At 47.7% G+C, this 22,821-nt stretch overlaps 1 protein-coding gene across 1 annotated transcript in view; it reads right to left on the reverse strand.

Annotated features, from left to right (window-relative positions):
* LOC8042596 (techylectin-5A) overlaps window positions 1–22,821 on the reverse strand; it is a 61,357-nt gene that overhangs the window by 17,223 nt on the left and 21,313 nt on the right. The window contains exons 2-5 of the mRNA XM_029978273.4: window positions 14,948–15,113; window positions 13,808–13,947; window positions 13,277–13,382; window positions 2,305–2,472 (exon numbers count right to left, since the gene is read on the reverse strand). Of these exons, the coding sequence (XP_029834133.2) occupies window positions 2,305–2,472; window positions 13,277–13,382; window positions 13,808–13,947; window positions 14,948–15,113 (580 nt within the window). The remainder of the gene's footprint in view (window positions 1–2,304; window positions 2,473–13,276; window positions 13,383–13,807; window positions 13,948–14,947; window positions 15,114–22,821) is intronic.

Below are 22,821 nucleotides of genomic sequence, written 5' to 3' on the forward strand. Positions count from 1 at the left end.
CCTCACTTTCTTCTTTGCTTTCACAGCACTCATTTGATGTTAATGTGGAAGGGAATTGGCCGGATTCCACTCTTCGTTCCTACGTAAAATGTGCTGGCGTCCAATACCTGCCACAAAAAGGGTACTTAAGATTCCAAAAATAACTAAGAGTCTGTAAACATATGATGCCAGCATTTCTTTTTTTTTTATTTCCAAAGAGCAACATTATATTATGCCAAAACTCTCCCTAAATGCACACTGCATTTCACAGCGCGCTAAACTCTGCCGGAAAAATCGGCGCCTGCACGCAAAGGGGCGTCGTTTCCTCAGCAGTGTATTTTACCTTGTGAAATTTTAAGGCGCTCCTTTCTTTTGCAGCTAGAACATCCTTAAAAATACTAAAAATGCGTTCGCCACGGACGACCGAGTCTTCCACCGGCAAACGCTGTCGTTTGCATACGATACGCCTTGAAATTTTCACCCCATGGTCGATCAGGCGCCGATTTTTCCGGTTGCTTTTTCATACCTTGAGCCACCCAGAAACACCGCGCGCCCCCGTAGAGAAAAAAAAAAAAAAAAGAATGGAACGGCATTGAGTGTTTTGTTTGCTTACCGACTTTGTGCGTGGACCGCGCCACGTTGCGCTGCCTGTTGCACCCGCGTTTTGGAACTAATTCAGTTGACAGTTCCCTCCGAAGATGAAGCCACTGAAGCCACGGCGGTAATCGGACTGGTAGGCTGCTCCCTTTCGAGCGGGCGGAAGAAGACTACGAAGAATTCGGCAGCGAACGGGCGGAAACTAGATTACGTACAGCTTCAGTAGTCGACGCTTTGTTTTCTCGATTGCGTTCGCGGCGTTCACCGTGGACTCGCGCACTCGGCCGTAGCCGAACGGCCGAACCAGCTGGACGGCTGCCGGCGCGCGTACCGACAGCGTCGCCATAGCAACCACGCCGCGAGTGTGGTTGCCAGACAGAATCCACACGATTTTTTTTTCTCGTCACTCACGTTGAGTTACTAGAAGTTGGGCGCGTATCATTATAATACATTATGCTGTAAGAAGTTATTAAGGGATATGTGTACCTACCTAAGACAAATGCAGAAAAAATATTATTGAAAAATAAAATTGGCGTAATCGTTTCATATCTTGATTAAGACCAGCGTGGTCACCGGGCTAACCGATGCGCGAAATAGGAGGGCATATATACCGCTCGGGGCACTTGTTGGTTTGTATAGGTAGTATGTACTATTTGTTGTGTATTGTGCAATTGATCAGTGCTTGTATGCCCTTGTGTATGTACAGTGTTGTGTGTATGTCCATGTCGTAAGTGAATGAAACCGCGCGGTGGGCAGCAAGAAATCTGCTGTTTTCTTTTTTCAAATGTTGATCACTTTTTTTTTTCGTCGCTAGATGGGGGTTGTCGCCGCCCAATTTGAAAAGTGTGCCGGTTGGTGGTCTATAACTATTAGAGGGCTGGATGCCATTAGTCCATCCGTCGTGTTGATCGCTCCGAGTTTTTCGGTTCCGCTGGTAGCTGTGTCGTCGTGTTATGCTGCCTGATTGCAACAAAAGGAGGTTAGGCGGCTTCCCCAGCGCGTGTTCTAGGTGCTGAATGCCGCTGTTCACGCACAAGCGTTCATGAGTGGATAACGCACGTAACAGAGGTGAGCACAGGCAATAGTTAATCGAGAGCCACACGGAGCGCGAGTGCGATACCTCCTAGCCGCTGTCGACAGAGGGTGTCGGAGCGATTCGTTGTCAACTTGTCGTCCACGGCAAGTGGGCGTTTTGTTCAATAAAGCCAGCCTGTCAGTGTTTTGTAAAGCTATCCCTTCTTTATAAGCGCTTCTGATGCGATGAAAATGCGACCGGCATCGAGCAGGCCGAGCGAGACTTCGGCGACAGTCTTGGCTGTTCATTCTCCAGCGGTTTCGGCCTTACTCGTATTATTTGCGGTGTTGGCGCTTGGACATAGAGATGTTTGGAAAGTTTTTTGCGCCTACAGATGACACCAAACGAGCGTGCGAGCCGTATGCTCTTGCTCCGGCGAGAAGCCGCGTACGGCTCGCCAGGCTCGTATCGCCTGTCGCATACTGGCCGCCATATTGTTTTTAGGGTGTTAGCAGTTAACACGATTTTCACCACCTCCGGCGGCTAACACCCTTACACGAATAAAGGCGTTAGCCAGAGGACGAGCCATTTACACGAATAAGGGTGTAAAAATTTTAAGTGTGCAGTCATGCCTCGATGTTTTTTGTTTTCTTTTCTTAATGTAAATTTTGTTGATGTCTACGTAGATGAAAACAAATAGGAACTGGCCTTACCTGATGGTCCGGAATAGCCGCCGACCGTCATTTTGTAGCGGTCAGCCTGAGACGCGACTTTGAAGATTTTGTAGTTTGCAACTAGGCTTTCTCCTGTGTCGTTTTTCAGTTCAATTCGTAGAGAGAATCCCCTGTCTTCAGATGTAAGGGCGTGCAGCACGTCGTTTCCTTGCGGAATCAAAGAAAGGAAGGTGTGTAGTCAGACGGTACCGCAGCAAAATGTAATATGGCGCGTGGAGACAGAAGGCCCGTAACAACCAAAACTCCGCGCGCTGCTGCAAAAACAAAACGCCCATACGTCTGCTTTTCAGTAGTAGAACTTGGTGAGTCAATAAGCGGCGTTAAATAAATTAACTTATAATCACTATGCGCTTCGGAACATTTTGGGGCTATAGACGTTTTTGGCAAAAACGGCACGTGTGCGCTGCCATCTTGCTGCATTGTGGGGGTAGATCGTCTGATAGTCATGCTTTGCTGAGGCCGGGGGTACGTCTCACCAAAGCTTGACCATTAGACGATCTGCCCACACCAGCCGCAAAATGGCGGCGCCCAGAGGTCGTACTTGCAAACGTCAATGGACGCCGACAGCTTAAGCAACACAGGGCGTGGCTCATTACGCCCACGAAATTTTTGGTCCGAAAATCGTTACTTTGGCGTTCATATCGCCTAACGCCGCAATCTGATTGGCTACGGGGAAGTAAAAATATGCTCGGGAGTAGCTGGACGCTGTGACGTCACTCCAAGGCGGTGGCGCTGCTGTTCGCACTGCGCAGGCGCAGATGCTGCCTCGGGTAAATCTGGTTTCGGCGCACGCGCAAGGTCCACACCCCTGTGCGGGTAAACGCGAGCTTGTTTGTAAACTGTGTGTTGGCTTCTAGTTACCATTCTACCCTTATACTACAGTGGCCTAGAGAATTGTAGTGGGCTCCATAGAGTTATTACAATGTACGCTAGAGGTTCAACTGGCGCTAGTGTCGACGCGACTTCCGGGAGGCAAATTGAAGCAGACAGCAACCAGTCTACTTTTGCAGTGCTCCTGTGCATCTCTATGGGAAAACGCGCGTGCATTTTGTCTCTTCGCGGGAAAATAACATGAATAACTTTTGTTATTTCGGTTGTACCGGATAATATATACCTTTATTAATATTGGGAAAGCGTAATTGCTTTAGTTACAGCATTTTTCTTTACCACTAAACGATGTTAAACGTCGCTGTATTTCAGGCCCGAATCTCTGTACCATGGCAGGTATGTAAAAACGAGCGACGATTCTAAGCAAAATAACGATCGAAAGGAATGTAGAGTGTGTTCAAGGTTAGCTAGCATTCCGGCGGCGCTTATATATTGCTAATATACAAGCCTTTCATTATATGAAATTGACCCCGTCGTGTTCCTCTTTACGATCGGTTAAAAAATACATTCGGACGTAAAAAATAAAGTACGTGGGCTACAAAAGGTGTGTCTTTTTATTATTTCCTATGTCGGGCAGTTTTTATCGGACACCTGTTCTCTCGCTTCTCCCTATTTTCAAAGGTTTGGGGCGTGCGAGTGACTATTAGAAACCCAGAACAAGCATCTTCGCACATACTCACGAGCAGAAAGAATAAAACAGTACTCATTTATTGGAAATCGGACTATATTACGTGGCTTTCCATTTATTTTGATTATATGCATGCACAAGGAGTTACTTATCCAGTGTTCCAGCGTAGTTCTTCCAGTCTCTCCTAGTTTTCCACATGTCCTTCTGTCGTTTGGCACGTATATCCCCTACGCTAGATAGCGCCGACGCCGTGTTCGCGCTAACAATGTCCGACAGTGCACATAACTACATGTACGAAGCAGTTTTAGCACCGTTTTTCATGCCACTAATTTAAAATAAAAAAGCCGTAACTGACCAATTATTTCGTCTGCGTGACTGAGAAATGTTCCAACGTGCCTAGTACGTACAACTATTCGTGACATTTGCTCTTATAATCGAGCGCAGAGAGAAAACGCACTCGCTTTTTCTCATAGGAATGCATTACCGGAAGTCAATTTCAGACTGGTTGCTGTCTGCTTCAATTTGCAGCACCACACTAGCGCCAGTTGAACCTCTAGCGTACATTATAATAACTCTATGGTTGGCTCACGGGACACGTCGGCCTGAGGCGTCTGATGTTGACGCCGTGGTGGCGCTGCAAGCGTTTCCTCCTGAAACTTTCCAGCGCGCATTGGCCGGGTCATGTCAGCTAGGCGGCTCTTACCAATCGCGGGCAGCGGGTGGGAGAAGTTTCAGGAGGATTTACTGCTGCGCCTCCGGCGTTTTCGACATCGGCCGCTTCAGCGCAATACATGGGGGAGATAAGGCGGTGAGCACACTACCCAACGTCTGGGGTACTTTACTTATACTATGGGCCGCCTTTCGGGTCTCGGTAGCACCCATGGCGAGCAATCAGTAATAAAAAGACCAGGTCAAGCGCTTCCATGCAGATTTGAGGCAAGCCGTTCTTAAAAGGATGCTGAACCGAAATCTGAATTCCACAAAACACGGCTGCAAAAGCGTGCAACGGGATGCTACAAACACCGAAACATCACTCATACAGCGATATCTCGAACGGGTGGCCGTATTTTTAAAAAAAAGGACGCGTATTTGACAGATATGGGGGGCTAAGCTCGCCTTCGGCGGGAATCTCTCCGATGCGACGTCACGGGGGAGGGGAGGAGCTTCTTTTGACTCCGCCCCGGCAAGTTTCCCACTCCCCCTCTTACATTTCCGACCCCCCCCCCCCCCCCCCGGCGGTGGCGAGTTCCCCAGCGTAGCTCCGATTTGTCCCTACGCTCCGCAGTGATGGGTTTAATTTTATTTAAATCGGGGGATCGGTGGCCGGCTGGGCTAGTGCAAAGACCCCAGGCTAGCGGTTGTATTGCACTGGCTAAATTTCTCATCTACAGCTGGGAGAATTGTCGCCCGTTGAGGCAGACCAAGTTTTAGGCGGTATCAACATACACACAGCCCAATTTTTTTTTAATTTAAATCGTAAACGACAAATAAGAATAGGTTACAGCACGGATGCTAATTATTCAAACATTGCTTGGATATGGGCTAGTTGATTAGACATTGTGATGGTTGGCTGCGCTACGTAATACAAGAAAAACATACTTGATAAGGATTTAAACTAAAGCAGAAAATAGACGAAAAACAACATACAGGATAGCTAGGTTCGACATTGTACATGTTCCTTTTTTTAGTGCACGGAAGTGACGTCATCACGTCTGATTGGTTGGAAGCAAAAGTGACGTAATTGCCCAAGAAAAATGTGGGCGGAGTCGGCAAAACTGGGTGGAGTCGGCTACCGGACGTGACAACAAAATGACGTTTCGTTTTTTACCGAGTACGTTTCAAAAGGTACTTGCTCGGAACTAGGTGTCAATGGCAGCATGTTTTCGGCGGCGAGGCGTCGCCGTCTCGCCAATTCGACTTTTTCTTTAATAGAGCTTTTGTTTTCGCCGGAAAGGCTGTATCGGGAATACCGCGATGCATTCGAGCTCCCGGAGGAGATCTTTCGGAAGCAATACCGCCTGCCCAAGATCGTGGCGCGGTGGTTGTGCGACGAACTTCGCGAGGAACCGGAGGTGAGGAGAGTGCGTACCTCGTGGACGGTCATGACTGTGGAGCTTCAAGTGTTGTGTGCACTGCGCTTCTACGGCACGGGGAGCTTCCAAGGCATGGTGGCGAGCGACGAACACGTAGCGCGGGACCAAAAGACAGTCAGCGTTGCGGTCCGCGCCGTGTCCGTCGCTATCGTGCGTCGTCTCGGGGTCCAGCGTGGCTGGATCTACTTCCCCGAGACGCCGAGCGAGAGGTTCGACGCGGAGAAGGGCTTCAGGCTGCTCGGCAGGATACCCGGCGTCATCGGTTGCGTGGACGGGACCATGGTCTCCATCGTCGGCCCGTCCAAGAACGACCCCACCGTCACGAAGGCGGCGTACTGGTGCCGCAAGTTCTTCTACGCCCTCAACGTGATGGTAATAAGTACACTCATGTTACGTTGTCAAAACGCGCCCCAAATCTCTAGAAAAAAAAAGAATAAAAAACGTTTTGCCGATACGGTTTAAGTATGCCGTTTTATGACTGCGGGCTGTGGGGTCTCACGACTGCGCGAGCGTGTGCTCTACGTAGCATGTGAGCCGTGAGACGCTTCTCCCAAAAATAATACTTGTCTGTTAAAACGTGCAAGCTTCCGTAAAAAAAACAAAAAAAAAGCATTATTTTTGTTTCAAGGTAGTTAGTTGTACCTTGCATCCAGGAAGGTGTGTTGACATGCATGTGTCAGATAAAATAACTTAAAAGGTTCTGAAATTGCGACTGCTTTGTGAACCATAAGTACAATCTACTACTTGTGGATTCAGGTAATTACATGTCAATATCTCTCTCACTCTCAGGTGTGTGACGCCGACTGCCGTATAATGTGCATGACCCACGGTATCCCGGGTCGGTGCACGACTCCTTCGTGTGGCAGTTTTCCTGGCTCCGAAACCAACTCGAGCAAGGGCAGCTGCCACGCGACGGCCGGTTCCTGCTTGGTTAGCATACTAAATTTATTCCTTACGCACACGGTGGCTCCCACTGCATGAAAGCCACAGTACCACACGTACTGTGCTTGTTGTGAGGCACACAGACACAGTTGCTGGAACTCCTTGAAGTGAGACAACACCCAAAGTTTGGCCATTAATCTCTGTTTATGTCCACATAACTCTCACACTCTGCAGGCTACGAAAGCCCCACTACACTAATCTCACGACAGTGATAGACTACGCAAGGCATGCGACCGCAGTGCGAGTCGCTGTCCGGTTGGGCCCACTCACTGTTACTGTCTGCCTGTACCCTCTTGCTGGTTGGTTTTTGCATGAAGTTGGAGCTCTTTCACTGATCCCTGGAGGCTCGCCTGGTCGCTTTGACGGTCGTCAGTTTTTACGGAATGGGATCAATTCCTCCTTGGCCACTTGGGGCTCGCCAAATCTGTCCTCGGGTCGTCTCTGTCCCACACACTGGATTCTTTTCCCTGACCCTTGTTCTTCGGTCTGCCTATATAGCTCCTCCTATTAGACCCTCCGTGTCCCAACAGGACCTGACTCCTTTCCAATCTAACCACCCCCTCTCTTTTCCCCATCTCCAACTCCACCGAGGATTAGGAAAGAGGTTCGTCGAACTGGCGCCTTATCCCCTTGCTTGCCAAAGACAAGGCCAGCGTGTTCTGCTCTGCCCGTGCCTAAGGTCACGGCCACACTCCCAAAAGCAACAGAGCTTTTATCTGTCGGATGCAAGGGCCTAATAATGCACTTGCATACAACACAACACCCCTAAGGAATCGTGCACACATCCCATACAACCCACCAGGAAAACACATAGTTACATGAAATAACAGGGAGTTTGCAGGCAAGCTGGTGCTAAATAATCATAATGTAAACTGATACTGTAGTGCAGAAATATTAACACACTTTTAAATCACACTTAAGTTACTTTATAATTGACATATTTGCACACAGCTGTTTTTGCTGTTTTCTTGCCTTTCATTTTAAAAAGTAAAGAATGTAATATGTTCCATCCTCTACATGTGCAGGTGACAGCGGCTACCCCTTGGAGCCTTGGCTCATCACCCCTGTCCCCGGGAACCACGCGACCTCCACCGCTTGCGGCCGGTTTAATAAGGCGCATTTCTCGATCAGGGCTGTTGTGGAGCGCTGCATCGGGCTGTTGAAAAACAGATTCCGGTGTCTGCAAAGGCACCGGGCTCTGTATTACCACCCTTCAACAGCCACCGCCATTATTTCGGCATGTGCAGTGCTCCACAACATCTGCCTTGCATCGAGCGAGCCAGAACCGGAGTCAGACTCCGACCCTGAAGAGTCAGAGTTGGAGTCCGAGCCGAGCTCGGACGGTTCTGAGCCGAGCTCGGACGGTTCTGAGCCGAGCTCGGAGAGGTCAGCGTCAGCTCCCGAGAGGCTGGCTCCTGCCGGCCCTCCGGTCGGCCTTCCGGTCGGCCTCTCGGACAGGGGGAAGGCTCTGAGGCAACGCCTTGTCGCCCGGTTCGGAACCCGCCGCAGACGTGCCCGTGCGGAGCGCCACACGCAAGGGGTCCGCCGCCACGACGGTGGTCCCGACCACCAGGGACACCGTCGGGAAGCCCCTCAGCGCCCTCGCCGCGGTGGTGCCCAGCATGGACGCCGCCAGCGACAGGGAACCTCTCGCCACCACGACTGAGGTCCTGACCAGCAAGGACCCCGTCACATCCTTGCCCTCAGTGAAGCCCTCCCCGTGGAAGCCGTAAAGTGCACACTTCGCTTCCTGCTCCACAGTCATGGCCGTCCACAAGCTACATACTCTTTTCAGCTCCTACACCTTGTGAAGTTCGTCGCACAGCCAGCGTGCTGCTTCCGGATACGTGTCGAGTGCATCGCGGTGAAATCGATACAGCCTTTTTTTTAATTTTATGAGCAGAAGGCACGAGATGCAGTCGACAGTGACAAAAAAGGTTCGGAGGTTTAGTTGCCAGACCAACAGGTCATCTGGATTACCCCTGCAAAGAACTCAGAATTAATTTAGACTACCTCTAGAAAGAAATGCTTGCTTTTGCAGAGATTGATTTCCTAGTTGGTGATTGAACCAGGGATATTGTTGTCATGGACATTGTTTCATTTTACAAATGCTTCAAAGCGTCTTGCCTTCTGCTCCATTTTATTATCTCTTTTATGGTACTTCATCAAAGTTAGGTGATTGTGTTATCTCAAGACAGTGCACATGTAGTTTGTTTTTAAAATTGCTTTATTTATTAAAGAAAAACCTGTGACTTCATGAATAAAAGTGTGATAACATGGAATGTAATATTTCATTCTTGGAAGTAAAACTGAGCATCGACTGGAACCATGTAAACAATTGGGCAATCTGAAGTATATATCACAAATATCTTCTTGAACACTCTGGTCTTATTTGAGCACAATAGTTAAATTTCGAAAGTAAAAAATATTTATATATATATATATATTCTCTGACTAGTATACCACCATATAAACACTGGACCACTTTGAAAGAATTATCACAGATGTTGCGCCAAACATTCTTATTTGAGCACAGCAATAGCAAGTTCTCGAAAGATAAAAAAATTGTTTCTGACTAAAGCAGCCGTCACTCGCGCGCTCCCCGTTGGTTCCGCCGACCCCTCCGCTGCCCCCGGCACCCCCGGCTCCTCGTGGTTCGACATTTTGGTTTGAAGAAGGCGCGTGGCGCACATCTCGCATAATATTGGAACAACTTTCTCTCCAATTAATTCTTAAATGTATTGCAAAAGGACACAAAAAAGCGGTTTGTTTTAACAACGCACAACAGGTTTTGATTGTTTTTCAATACTTTTACCTGTAATAGAACAGATGCAACGACCAGCGACGCACAGGATTCGTTGCCGTTCCTTCGCTAAACGCAGGAACTGCTCCCCGCGTCGTAGTAAATCCTACCCCGTATCCCGCACGTAGGGACGCCTCAGGGAATGCGTAGCTCCTTCCGCTCGTCGGGGGTTGGCTCCGAACGTCGCTCAAACGGGTGACAGGTGTCAAGTTTGCGATGACGTAGCGGCGTCAAAGTGGGCAGAGCCGCCACGTGAGTGTTGCTAGGATACGTTCCTCCTTTCCATTACGTCACTTCCATGTACCTTTTCTCAAATGGCCAACCTAGCGATCCAGGAATGGCGCAGACTAACAAATGCGTAATTTCTTTCTCATCTTTCTCCCCTCACACCGCCACACAGCCACAATATGTTTTTTTTTTTCCCACAATAGGGTGCACGTGGAGCGAAAGCTCGCGCTGCAGAACCCAGGATCGTGGATTCAATCCCACCCCTGACCGTGTCGATCTGGATTAGCATCGTACCGGCGTGCCGTTGTGGATCACTACTGCGTGGTGCACGTTAAAGATCCCACGCTAGCAGTCATACTGCACTGGCTAAATTGCTTATCTAAAGTGGGTAACAATGTCGCCATGTTCTGGCATGTTCTCCTGCTGCATAAACAACTAACGACCAATTTGTTTGTCAAAATACTGTGTGGAGGGAGAAAGATGAGAAAGAGATTACACAGTTGTTAGTCTGCGCCATTCATGTACATTGCTTTTCTTCTATCCTCTGCTTTAGTTTAAATTTTATCAAGTGCGTTTTTCTTGCATCTACGCAACGCAACGCAGCAAACCATCAGGATAATTGTAAAAGCCTGTTGTTAATGGTAAATGGCGTTCCTAGTTGCAGGTTGCCGTAAAAACACATTTCTTTCTAGGATTCACTTTGCAGAATTTGCTTGTAGTATTCACGACGGGGACGACGGTCCATTTACGGCTCCACCGCCTCAAGCCCGGTCCGCCACGCAGTTCATCGCACAGCCACCTTACCACGTCTTTCGAGAGGCGATAGTGTTGTTTTAAACGAACGTCGTCCATGTCAAACACATTGGCGTGGCGTAAATACCTACGCTGACGGCGAAACACGAACAAAAACGCTGCCATTTTGGACGCTTCTCCCTCATCTCGCGCCCAACTCGCCCAAACTCGCCTAGGTCGGAGCTATAGAGCCACTAAATGAGCTGCGCTTAGAGTATCGGCACTCCATTCCTCAACATTGTTGTGGGCGCCGCCATTTTGGCTCGTACGCAGAGCAGACGCAACTGCCGATCGTCGTAATTCAGAAGTGCGACATCCACAGCACTAGATTCGGTGTTAGAAAGGTCATGTAATATTGCTTTGCTCTGTCGCGAGCTGTTTAAACATTTGTGCAGAGCGGAGAAGCGTTTCCTGTGATTTCAGATAAAGCTTCAGATAATTGGCAACCCTGATTTTAAGACACAATATGGCGAAGTGTCGTTACTCTGAAGCGTAGCTTATTTAGTGGCACTAGTCGGAGCCGGCAAGCTTTTCCGATCCGCGGCGGCTTCTGCCACGTCACAATGACGTCACAGCATCTCGCCGCGAGTTCCGAATATTCCACTCTCCGATTGCCTCAAACCCTCTGTTCTGACGTCACGATTTAGGGAGTGACGGCGCGTGTCGCCATGCACGGCGCCGACCAATCGCGGCGGGCGGCGAGTTTGGCGGAGAACTCGCCTTGATCTCTCCGTGCCGAGCTTAGCGCCTATGTTCATGACTTGTTTCTTCGAAAAGAAGAGGGAACAGCCTCGCGTCTTCTCCGCCTCGCGGCCTTGAGGGGGCGAAGCGAAGAGAGGAGGAATCCAGATATCTTGACGTCACGCGCCTCGTCGGCCTCGTTCAATCTCGACCACTTTTTGCAAAAAGTACAAGTCCATTTTAGATATCGCCTTACGACTAGTGCTGTAGGAATTGTAGCGTCCCGCCTACAGCTCCTGCATTGTTTTCTGAAATCCAATTTCGGTTCACCATCCCTTTAAAGCTCCGAATCGCATTATATCGCATTATAGATGCTGAGGCTCAGGTCAATTTGTTTTGACGCAAAAAAAAAAGTTTTGATGCGTCAGGGAGTGCGACATTTTTTCGTGATCGCTGCCTGTGAGCAGAACGTCTGGTTCAGAAGTCCGAAGGTTATCTTAGATTTGACCATACACGTACGACTTACTAAAAATACGTAATTAAGTTGGGCTACCGAGTATTGGCCTTAAATATAATTGAGTAGAATGGAAATTATTCAAAAGAAAAGTAACTGAGTAAATTAATGACTGCCATCAAAAAATAGGAATTACTTTTGAAGTTAGTTTTATATTTTTTTATGGTAACAAGAAACTACATAGGTCTAGATCCATTAGCGAAATTGTGGTAGCGAAATATAAAGCGGCTTGTGCTTTCACAAGAATGGTTCAAAAAAAAAAAAAAAAACAGGAATCAGAGGTTGTGAATCGAACTGAGGCACGCCACGCAAGCTGTAATGTGAAGCTCCAAACTTGGTCTTGAACAATTTAAATTTTTTTTTTAATATAGAAAGCAACTTCAAGGTGCTGGTATCCATCAGAGAGATCACACACAGAAACGTCACACACGTTTCTGTAATAAACAAACTGTTTTTAATCGGCACAGATGCGAACTAACATAGCCACTCCGTGCTTTGACATAGCGCGTCGTCTGCTGCCATCCCAACAGCTCCGTCACACGAGGGCGCCCACGAGGTGGCGCCACCAACACATCTTCTCGCCAAGTCTCCGTTTACCCTTAAGTTGTTTTCTTCTGGAGGTCCCGAGACGTCAGGCCACGTGACATTAATTTTTCCGCCAAATATAGCGAGGAAACTCGCTTGGTGCATAGGTCATGTGACGTCAATTCTTCGGCTAAGTTCAACGGGAAAACTATACTCATGCATAGGTCCCGTGACGTAAATTCTTCCGCTAAATTTAGAGAGGGAACCTGAGGCTTAAAGGCTTAAAAAATAAGCTTTAGAAATAGAATTTTCGCCGAAAATCAATAAATCAGTATTGATCAGTTCTTTCTTTTCTTTTTTTTTTTTTTTTTGCGGAAGGGATAGACTTTTTTTTTTTCTATTTTAGCTTTTTGCTTTAACAGTGAATATAGGTTTTCGCGTATTTTCGGGGGAAGTAGATGGAATATGTTGTGTGTTAAGTAGTTTCTAAACAAACTTCAAAAATAAAAACAGAGAAATAAAACGAAAAAAGGCTTTCAACTACCAAATTCTGATTTTTCGACAGAATTTTTTTTTAGGAGCCAATTAGGACTGTTGCGAAGCTTCTTCCCTATGATTCTTATTTCAAACGACTGCTGTTTCGCGTGCACTGTGCTTGGGTCAATATTTTGAGGCATCCCAGCATGAGAGTACGGTAAGCGCGCTCAGGTACTGAATCAAGTATGACGCGTATGGCTAATCCGGCTCTCCGGGACCTGGTAACGATAAGGTCGTTGAGATGCACAGCTTGAGAGTTGCCAAATTCTCCCCATAAGAGCTGGGAGATACTTTAGACGTCATTAGCGTGCGACACTCACCAATCCAATATTCCTTATCCCTCTCTCCAAATCCATTTGCATACTCCGTCCAGTTTCGGTAGAAGTAGTAGGCACTGTTCCCATACTGGCCTCTGTTTTGAATAACCTGGAGGTGAATATAAAGACGATGTTATAAAGCTCCCCTGAATCTTCTTCTTTAATTTTCTAAACTACGCGGGGTGCACTTTTGCAAAGGTGAATATCGTTTGGCAGTCGAATAAATATCTTTTGAATGGCTTCGGTAAAGCATCAGAATAGTAGAATGTTCTATGTTTGACACCGACTTAAACGTTATGGGAACAGTGTCTCGTCTGTATTGGACAAAACGCACTCTTCCCATACTGGCCTCTGTGCGTAAAATGCGGAAGAGGGACTATGTCGTGTCCGCACTAACAGTGTCGCAGGACACAATGTGCAATGCATTGCAGGTGGATATTTTGGGATAGACGACAAGCCATGTGACTTGTCTAAAATAACAAAAACACACATTGAGATGGGTGTGAATGCAATTGCTTGAACTGAAATACTCACGGTCCATCCCCCACCGTCGGTGTTCATATCGCAATAGACCGATGTTCCCTTGGAATCCGAGGTCGGAAAAATGACGTAAACTCCGTTGTTTATTTGTCCAGCCTTTAGGAGGTCTCCGCAATCTCGAGGGCGAAGGCTTTCTGGAGACAGCAGAGTGATCGTATTGACCCAAGAAAGAAGAATGAGAAGAATAAATCAGTTATGTTAAGTCATGTTTTTAGAAGCATAAATTTTGAGCACAATCGCAAAAATGTCTGCAAGCATACCGACCCGCACTGCATTCTGAGTCACTTAGCTTGGGCAGTGTGGAGAACGAGCGGTAACATTTGCACATGAGCGCGGTGCGTTATTGCGAAAAGCCGTATGCACAACGTTCGGGAGAGCATTTGCGCAGAGCTCTTACACACACCTGCACTGGAACACAGTCAACCTCAGTCAAGAGCAAATGAGAACGCGCTATCGGAGCTAACAGTTCACCATAGCAAAACCAACAGTTGGGCTAGGTGGTGACAGATCACGGAAATAAAAAGGCTCGAAAGACAATGAAACGTTCTAGAACGAGACAAAGGCGCAAAGTTCACCCACGAGACACGAACTGATCGTACGCTACCAGTTTTAGATATAAAACTTTACTTCAACAGCAACCGTACCTGTTGGATGTACAATCCAAGAAATAAAAATCGTTCAGTCTTTCCACTCTCGTGAAGAAGGAAGACCAGCGGAGCTGGACTCGATACCCTTTGTCGTCGTCTGTTTTTCGCGCTGTTTCCTACGATGAATTCCCCACTCCCCACCACCGCGCCCAACTATCCATTCTTCTATTATAGCTGGATAGGTTGCCGCCATCTGCGAGCGACGACGGAAACCATACTGGTTCCTGTGTTAAGGCCTGCAGACACGTATACAGCGCAGCGCTATTAATCAGTGCTGGAAAAAGGGCTGACTTCTGTCTAATGCGGCGCGGAGTTTGCGTTATGCCAGTGCGCAGAGCTGGTGAAGTGCTCATCAGCACTGCTTAAATGCGAACCATGTTTAAAAAAAAGCCAGGTGACCGCTGTTTCTAGTGTTGAATCCGCGCAGAGGTAGTGCTGCGCTGCACGTCTAAGCCGGCCTTTAGGTTTATTTTGAAAACGGTCTCACTCTTCAAGTCCAATACGATCTTCGACAGTTCACTGATGTGATTCTCTGCTCTCTCTAGGACTGACAGGGTCGCAGCAGGATTTTCCGAGACCGCCACGATGGCAGGCGCCACGCCGATGAGGACGCCCAGGAGCATGATGATGGAGCGGTCATGCAGGCGAGCGTTCTGTCAGAAAAGAAGATGGAAGACAACCGACTTAAAAGGGTACCACGGTCGTTTTTTGAGCTACCTAAACAAATTGCATTTTCTGACTACTCGGAATTCAGTCGTCATGGTATGCTGTTTATTTTCTCGAAATTCAAAATAGCAACTGAGAAAACCGTAAATGAAGATGATACCGAAATCAGCATTCAAATTTTCGCGCGCTCCTCAGTGGTGTGACGTCACACATGGTACAGACTTTCAGGTCGTGAATGTAGTCTTAAACAAAGTATGTCGAGTGTTTTTGCGTGCTTCTCAATGAATCAGTTACCAAACATTCTCCCCCCCCCCTCCCCCTCAAACGTCTTGTAATCAGTTGGGAACATTTCTTACTGCTCACTTTATACCATTTCTGTCGTCACACTTCAGTCTTGCTAGTAGGGGCTCCCGGTTTGAGAAACACAATGAAAACAAAATTCGAAAATGGAATGATTTCGCGATTTTTTTTTTTTCAGACAATACTTGGGGACTCGTAGGACCCTGTCAATCGGTGTGTTGAGCCAATTTTGGGGCAAATCAACAACCATAAAAAAATAGCCGGAGTACCCCTTTAAGCACCTTCGTCGGTAGGAGGGTCGGTTTGATAAAGCGCGACGAAATGACCGGAAACGTTAAGCCCCAGTCACGGTGCTCATATACATCATGCATAAAATAATCTGCATACTGTATGAGGCGTTTCTTCCTTGACGGTCTTGCTACGTTTATCCCACAAAAGCTTTCCTCAGACATGTTCGAAGCACGGATATGTATAAAGCAGACATGACAGTAATGCAGTGATGATGCTCGGCAAGTTTCTAATTAAAACTATATGTCTATTTTCAGTTATTAAAAAGTAAATTAACGAATTTTAATGAATTAGCCTACTTATAGCAAAGATTAGCCGCCGACACAATGTCCGCCTGGCCGTATAACCCAAACTGTACAAACCACGTTAGCGTAGCTTTCACGGTATTTTTTAAAACAAATGAGTAAGAATAAAAAAAAACACGCTATATATATATATATATATATATATATATATATATATATATATATATATATATATATATATATATATATATATATATATATATATATATATATATATATATATATATATATATATATATATAGAGAGAGAGAGAGAGAGAGAGAGAGAGAGAGGGTGTTTCAGAGAACGCAGGCCTAATCGCTCTTGCGAAAACTACTCATCCCAACGAAAAAAGGCTTGTGGCGTTTTGGTCCTGGGCCAGGGGCCCATTTAGGAAAATGATTAAAGTCCAGGATAATTATGTTGTTAATTATTTTTCCTTAATTAAGTTTTTTATTATTGCGTTTAAGAGCACGGTTTAAATTTCTGCTTGTCATCTGCTCTCTTAGACGACGCCGGCCCGTAGACCAAATGTTGCCCGATACTTGCGATAAGAAGTTGGTGAAGGCCTCGGAAGACTAAAGTTTAAAGGTTGGTAAGCAGGCTCGATGTAAACAGTAGATACAAGGAGATGTTGATCATTGTTACCAGTGACCATCACCGACTTGTTATGCCTAATTCACTTGGTCAGATTCTGCTTGAGATTTTCAGTATCGACGCCGACCCTCTCAACTACGGTTCACGCTTTTGCAGCCCGAGCGGCGTCGCGACTGAAAATTGCGAGCGAAATCTCATCATGCGAATCAGGCTGTAGCGTACATACTGCGGCGTCCACGCGGAATGAATCGCCACATGTCACACTATTCAAGTGACGTTTTGCGGTGTAGCGAGCATCAGTAATTTCGCTGACGCCGCTCAAGATAGTCAGATATCGCCAGGAAGACGTCGAATCAACATTTCTAACGCGAAAAAGGGCAGGGGGACTCACACCGACGCCAATAACATCGCATTTCAATGGTTTGTTTATGGGTGACGGCGAGCTTCTTGCACACACCCCCATCGCGCACGCGCGGCGCCGGTGGCGTCAGCTTGGGGCGTTTCGGTTTGTTTGTAAACATGAGTTCGTGTATATGAACTAACTATTTTAATTGTCACCAAATCGTCCAGCATATGGTAAACATGCACCACCCACGTTTCGCAGGTTTCTTCCTAAAAACCTTCCGTTGATGTCCGAAAAAAAAACAAAAAAAAACGGTAAGTTCCGGTGCATTGCGGCAAATCGGGTGACTTCCGGTAATTTCTGGTGAATCCAGGCAAATCAGGTGACCTCCGGTAAGTTACGGCTTCGCCGAAAGTGAAAAGAGTCCCATAATCCAGACATGTATTTTTTTACTGGAAATGCAATTCCGGTAAAAAAATCTTTTTCAATAGGGTATCTTGTACCATTCTTCATTCAACCGCGTGATTGCGCTTTTTTTACCTCAGTGTGTACAGCCTCGTCTGCATCCGCATATTTATGGGAAATTCAAAGTCACGAAAACGTAAAAAAAAAAAAAAAAACGTAGAATGTGATTAAAAGGACACTGACAACCCAAAACAACCTTTTTTTTTAATTTTTTGCTAGGCGATTTATTATGGTGTCGGAATACTACCCAGTTAATAGAGAGTATTAGCTTACCGCCTACCGGGCGACCGGGGGGCTACCGCGACCGTCACTGCAGAACTGCGCATGCGCCAATTATGCCACGCTACTCGGTTTACCGCGTTTACCGTCAATGGCGACTGCCGGGCATCGGCTCCGACGGCCGGCGTAGACTAATCACTTACTGTTTTGGAATGGCGGGGGAGGCGTCTAGAAACAATCGTCGCACCACATAACATGGGAAAGGGCAAGTGAAGCGGCTCTGGTTGGCCTATAAAGGCTTTCGCCTACCCGAGGTTCATAGCAAAAATCCGGGCTTCCATGGCCGCCGGACAGGCCGGTTGAATAGATGGATGGTAACTGCTATGCCCCTTGTTTCGGGCGGCAACCTGAGCCACCTAGCCGACATTAGAGACTGGTGCTGATGGCAATGGAGCTGCGAATGCAAACAAGCAGCGTACAGGATGATGCTGTTTGCTTGCATTCGTGGGAGAACGGTGGCCGAGGATTCTGTTTCCGGCAGCCGATTGGAGCGGACGCAGGATGGCTGGCTCCCACGGAGCTGCGATAACGGTCGACGCCGGCCGCGGTGACTCGGATTTTTTCGCTCCGAAGGAATATCGCATTTCTTTGCCGCCCTTGCCATCAGGTGATGCAATGAAGAAGGCAGTTGTTCTGCACTGCGACATTGCCGGAAGACCGTACCGCATTGAGGATTTTCGGCGGCCGCTGGAAAAACTGGGTGTCATCAGGGAAGTGGCTGGCATCGGGGCATATCAAATGTCCCACGTCTGGCTGCTCAAACTTCATACCGACGTGGCCAAGCTCAAGTTGGTCGAAGCGGGGCGGCTCGAAGTCAAAGGCCGCACATGCCTCGTCGTCTACCCAACGAGGCAGGAAGTTCGAGTGAAACTTCACTGGGTGTCGTTCGACGTCTTAAACGAGGACATCCGAAAGGCCTTCGCGGATTACGGCAAGGTAAAGCACGTTTTCTTTGACCGGTGGAAGGTGGCTGGCTTCGAGGGGGCCGAGTCCACCACCCGGATTGTACGCATCGTACTCCGGGAGGGAGTCACCCTCGAGCGCCTTCCGCACCAGTTGCGTTTCGGAATCGGAACGGTCCCAGTCGTAGTGCCTGGACGAGCTCCGATTTGCCTCCGGTGCCGCAAGACTGGGCATATCCGGCGGGACTGCCGGGCCCCAAGGTGTTCTGAGTGCCGCGCCTACGGGCACGAGCCGCAGGACTGTGTGCGCTCGTACGCACGAGCTGCGGTACGTGGTGCGGGTGATGACCAGAATGACCTCCTCATGGACGAGGAGGAGGCGGAAAGAGCGGCGGCTCCCACTGCGACTTCGACCGAGCAGCCCACCCCGGTTGACAAGGGCGGCCGGCCAGACACCGGCCCGAAGAAGGCGAGCGTCGTGGGAGCGAAGCAGCAGGAGACTGCAGCTTCTGGTCCTGCTGTTGAAGACTCGTCGACGTCTTCTGTGCCGGAAGGCGATGCAAGGGACGTTGCCGCGACGGACAGTGAGCCCACCGTCTCTGAAATGGACCTTGACAAGACTGCCGTGAAGCGTCGCCATGAAGGCGGTGCTGAGTTATCTCAGGAACGGCGGCTACGACAGCTCGAACGGAAGTGGAAGGTGGCGGCGGGGTGGAAAGGCGTCGACAGTCCGCAGCGGTCATCGTCACCGCATTCCCGCGAGAAGCTGTCCCATTAGGCCACCACTGTGAGAGAGGACTGCCGTGTATGAAGACGCGCCAAAAGGGTAAGCTCCGTACGCTGTGCCTGGTCCCACTTCACGATAAACACGCTCGAAAAGCCTGTACGTATAGCGACCTTAAATGTACGGGGGCTCGCTGAGAGAAGAAAGCAAAGGCAGTTGTATCGTCTAGTCGTAGAGCAGGACCTCGACATAGTCGCTTTGCAAGAAACGAAGGTCGAAAGGGATGACCAGACAGAGCGTATGGTGTGGCCTTTTACTGCTAACTATAGCGTGTGCGTCAGTCATGCAGTAGGAGCATCGGCAGGGTGTCTGTTGTTAGTTCGCGCGAGCCTGGGAGCGGAAGTGCAAAAGGTTACGACCTCAGAATCGGGTCGACTAATAGTCTGTGATATGGCATTTTTGTCGCACGAGTGGCGAGTCGTTTGCATTTACGCGCATAACACAGCCGAAGAACGAAAAACGTTTTTTGAGGATATTCGGTCTTTCTTTGCGACGGAGCGTGTAGTCATCTTTGTTGGCGACTTTAACTGTGTGCTTTCGGCACGAGATAAAACGAGTGCACTTCCGTTTAGGGACGCGAGTACTGTTGTTTTAAATGAAATTGTAAGTTTCTGTGGGTTAGAAGATGTTGGGGACTGTTTGGGGGACACTAGAAATGTACCTTATACTCATTTTCAAGGGTCAAGTCATGCCCGTTTGGATAGAGCATATATTTCCTTAGAGATTCTTCCTCAGTGCAGCGAATATCGTGTGATACCCGTGTCATTTAGTGATCACTGTTTAGTTTTGTTTACACTTGCAAGCGCCAAGGCAAGAAGAAAAGATTTCTGTTGGGAGCTTTGGAAATTAAATAGTAAACTCATGAGTGACGATGATTTCATGGCCGCTGTCAAGGATAGCTTAAGAGGAATCTTCAAAGGGGAAGTGAATGACTACGCTTTAAAATGGGAACAGTTTAAGCAAGAAATTAAAATGAAAGCAATGGAAAGAGCGAGCTCGATAAAGTATAGAGAAAGAAAAAAAGAATCGCTTCTGCGCAGTAATCTTGAGTTACTTATCAGCGAAGAGAGTCGTTCGCCTGGTGTTTATAAAGATGACATAAGCACTTTGAAATCCAAGTTGGAAGTTCTTGATAAGGAGCGGTACCACGGAGCACTGGTTAGAGCGCGGGCAGGAAAGTTGTTCTGTGGGGAAGCACCGACAAAAAGAGCTCTCGGGGCTGAGAAAAGGTACGCTAGGCGCAACGAGATTGTCGAAATCGAATATCACGGGGCCGTTACAAGAGATAGCGCAGAAATAGAGAAGGCTTTTTGTGAATTCTACAAAAATCTGTTTTCTCACCGAACCGTTAATTTAGCGAATTTTAAAAGCGAGTTTATGTGCCTATTACCACGGTTAAATAGTGAAACAACTTCCTTTTTAGAAGCTGAGATTACCGTAGATGAAGTCGAAAATGCTATTGAGCATTTGAATCCTGGAAAGTCGCCCGGCCCCGACGGCCTAACCGCGGCCTTTTACAAGGCGATTAAGCATGAGGTTAGTCCGGTATTGTGTAGGGTTTACGCTGAAGCCTATGAGCGTAAATTACTACCACCGTCTTTTTGGCGTTCCCATACAATACTCATTCCCAAAAGCGAGGACAAGATAAAGCTTAGGCAGGTGTCGGCGTACCGTCCAATCAGTCTAACAAACGTTGATTATAAAATATTTATGAAAATCTTAGCAAAACGATTGCAATCAGTGATAACAGGCATAGTAGGGCCTCACCAAACGTGCGGAATTAGAGGACGGACCATAGTAACGAATATTCACGTCGCCAGAAGTGTCCTTGAGTGTTGTGACTGTATGCAACGCGTGGTTGCTATGCTCCAGATTGATCTGGAAAAAGCGTTTGACCAGGTGTCACACGAACTTTTGTTCAACGTGCTAGAACACGTAAATGTCGGCACAGTTCTGCTCGGGGGTGTACGTATGGCGTACAAAAAGTGTTCCACGAGTCTCATTATCAACAAAGTTGTCAGTGAACGCATTGAAGCGTCCCGTTCTCTCCGTCAAGGTTGTCCCTTATCACCCCTTCTGTTTTGTATCTACATAGAGTCGTTTTGTTTAAGTATTATTAGATGCGAAAGTATTAGGGGGTTTAAACTGCAATCGTGCGAAGTAAAATTGTTATCTTACGCTGATGATATCGCACTATTTTGGGTCGATAGAGGTGGCATAAGCGAGGCAGTAAAGCTGGTGAAAAAGTTTTGCAGATTTAGCGGTAGTGCCGTAAATTGGCACAAATGTTTAGGTTTTTGGCATGGAGATTGGGATGCAAAGCCTAGTATTTTTGAAAACGTGAACTGGGTAACGACACCAGTCAAATACTTAGGGATACCGTTAGAAAATTATCGCGACAGTGACCCATACTGGCGAGGGCAGGCTGTGGATCTTCGAGAAAAAACGGAAAAGTGGAAAGGGAAGGATTTGTCGATGTTTGCGCGTGCCACAGTGTGCAATTTATTCTTTGTCTGTAAACTGTGGTATGTGCTTCAGGTCTTGCACTGCTCGCGTATCAACGTGCAGAGATTGCATCGTGTTTTTGCGGTTTTTATCTGGGGATCCACCTGGGAAAGAACAAGCCGCACGAACCTTTTCAGGCGCGTGCGCGCCGGGGGACTCTCCTTGGCGCACCTATTTTTGCGGCAGGTTGTAAACCGCTTTATTTTTCTTCGCGACGTGAATGAACCTTTTCTGCGCACAGTGTGTCAGGTGCGCCTGGCCAGCGCATTACCAGAGCTTGTCGTTTCTTCTGTGAGGGCATGCGAAGGGGGAATTTATGGTTATTTCCGTGAGGTGGTGCAAGCGACTCGGTTTTTGTGTGCACGTTTTTCCTTACAATATCTGAGCGGGGTATCTCGAAAACAATTGTACAGAGACGTTCTTGATGTTGTCCTCCCGGTCCCGTTGTATAGGTCTTTGTATGTCTTTGGGGAGGGGCAGGATGTCCTCCAGCGAGTTAAGAAAATGACAGTTCCGCCGAGTGTTAAAACCTTTTTCTTCAAATTACATACTGGTGTCCTGCCGGTGAAGACATGGATGGAGGATAAGGGTCTGTTTGTACCGTGGGGGGTAAATTGTTTACTGTGTCAAAAACCGGAGACTGTAGAACACGTCTTTCTAGATTGTTGGGATGGGGTTTTTTTTTTGGGACGTGCTGCAACGCACATTGAAAAAGGATTTTCCGTTGGATCCACAGGGTATCCGGTATCTAAGCATAGAAAATGATAATTGTGTCCCTTACGACTTGGTTATGCTTTTGGGTCTACACAGCATCTGGAAATCGCGCATGGCGGTTCGTCATGCAGAAGTTGATGCTAGGCCGGTTTCTGATTATTTTTGTGTTTCTTTGCGCAACGTCATTGAGGTGTGGAAAGCGCAGGAGTGTTGCCCGGATTGGGTGCCTGTTC

This window comes from Ixodes scapularis, unplaced genomic scaffold, assembly GCF_016920785.2.
Source record: "Ixodes scapularis isolate PalLabHiFi unplaced genomic scaffold, ASM1692078v2 PGA_scaffold1__304_contigs__length_218370807, whole genome shotgun sequence".
Lineage (NCBI taxonomy): Eukaryota > Metazoa > Arthropoda > Arachnida > Ixodida > Ixodidae > Ixodes > Ixodes scapularis.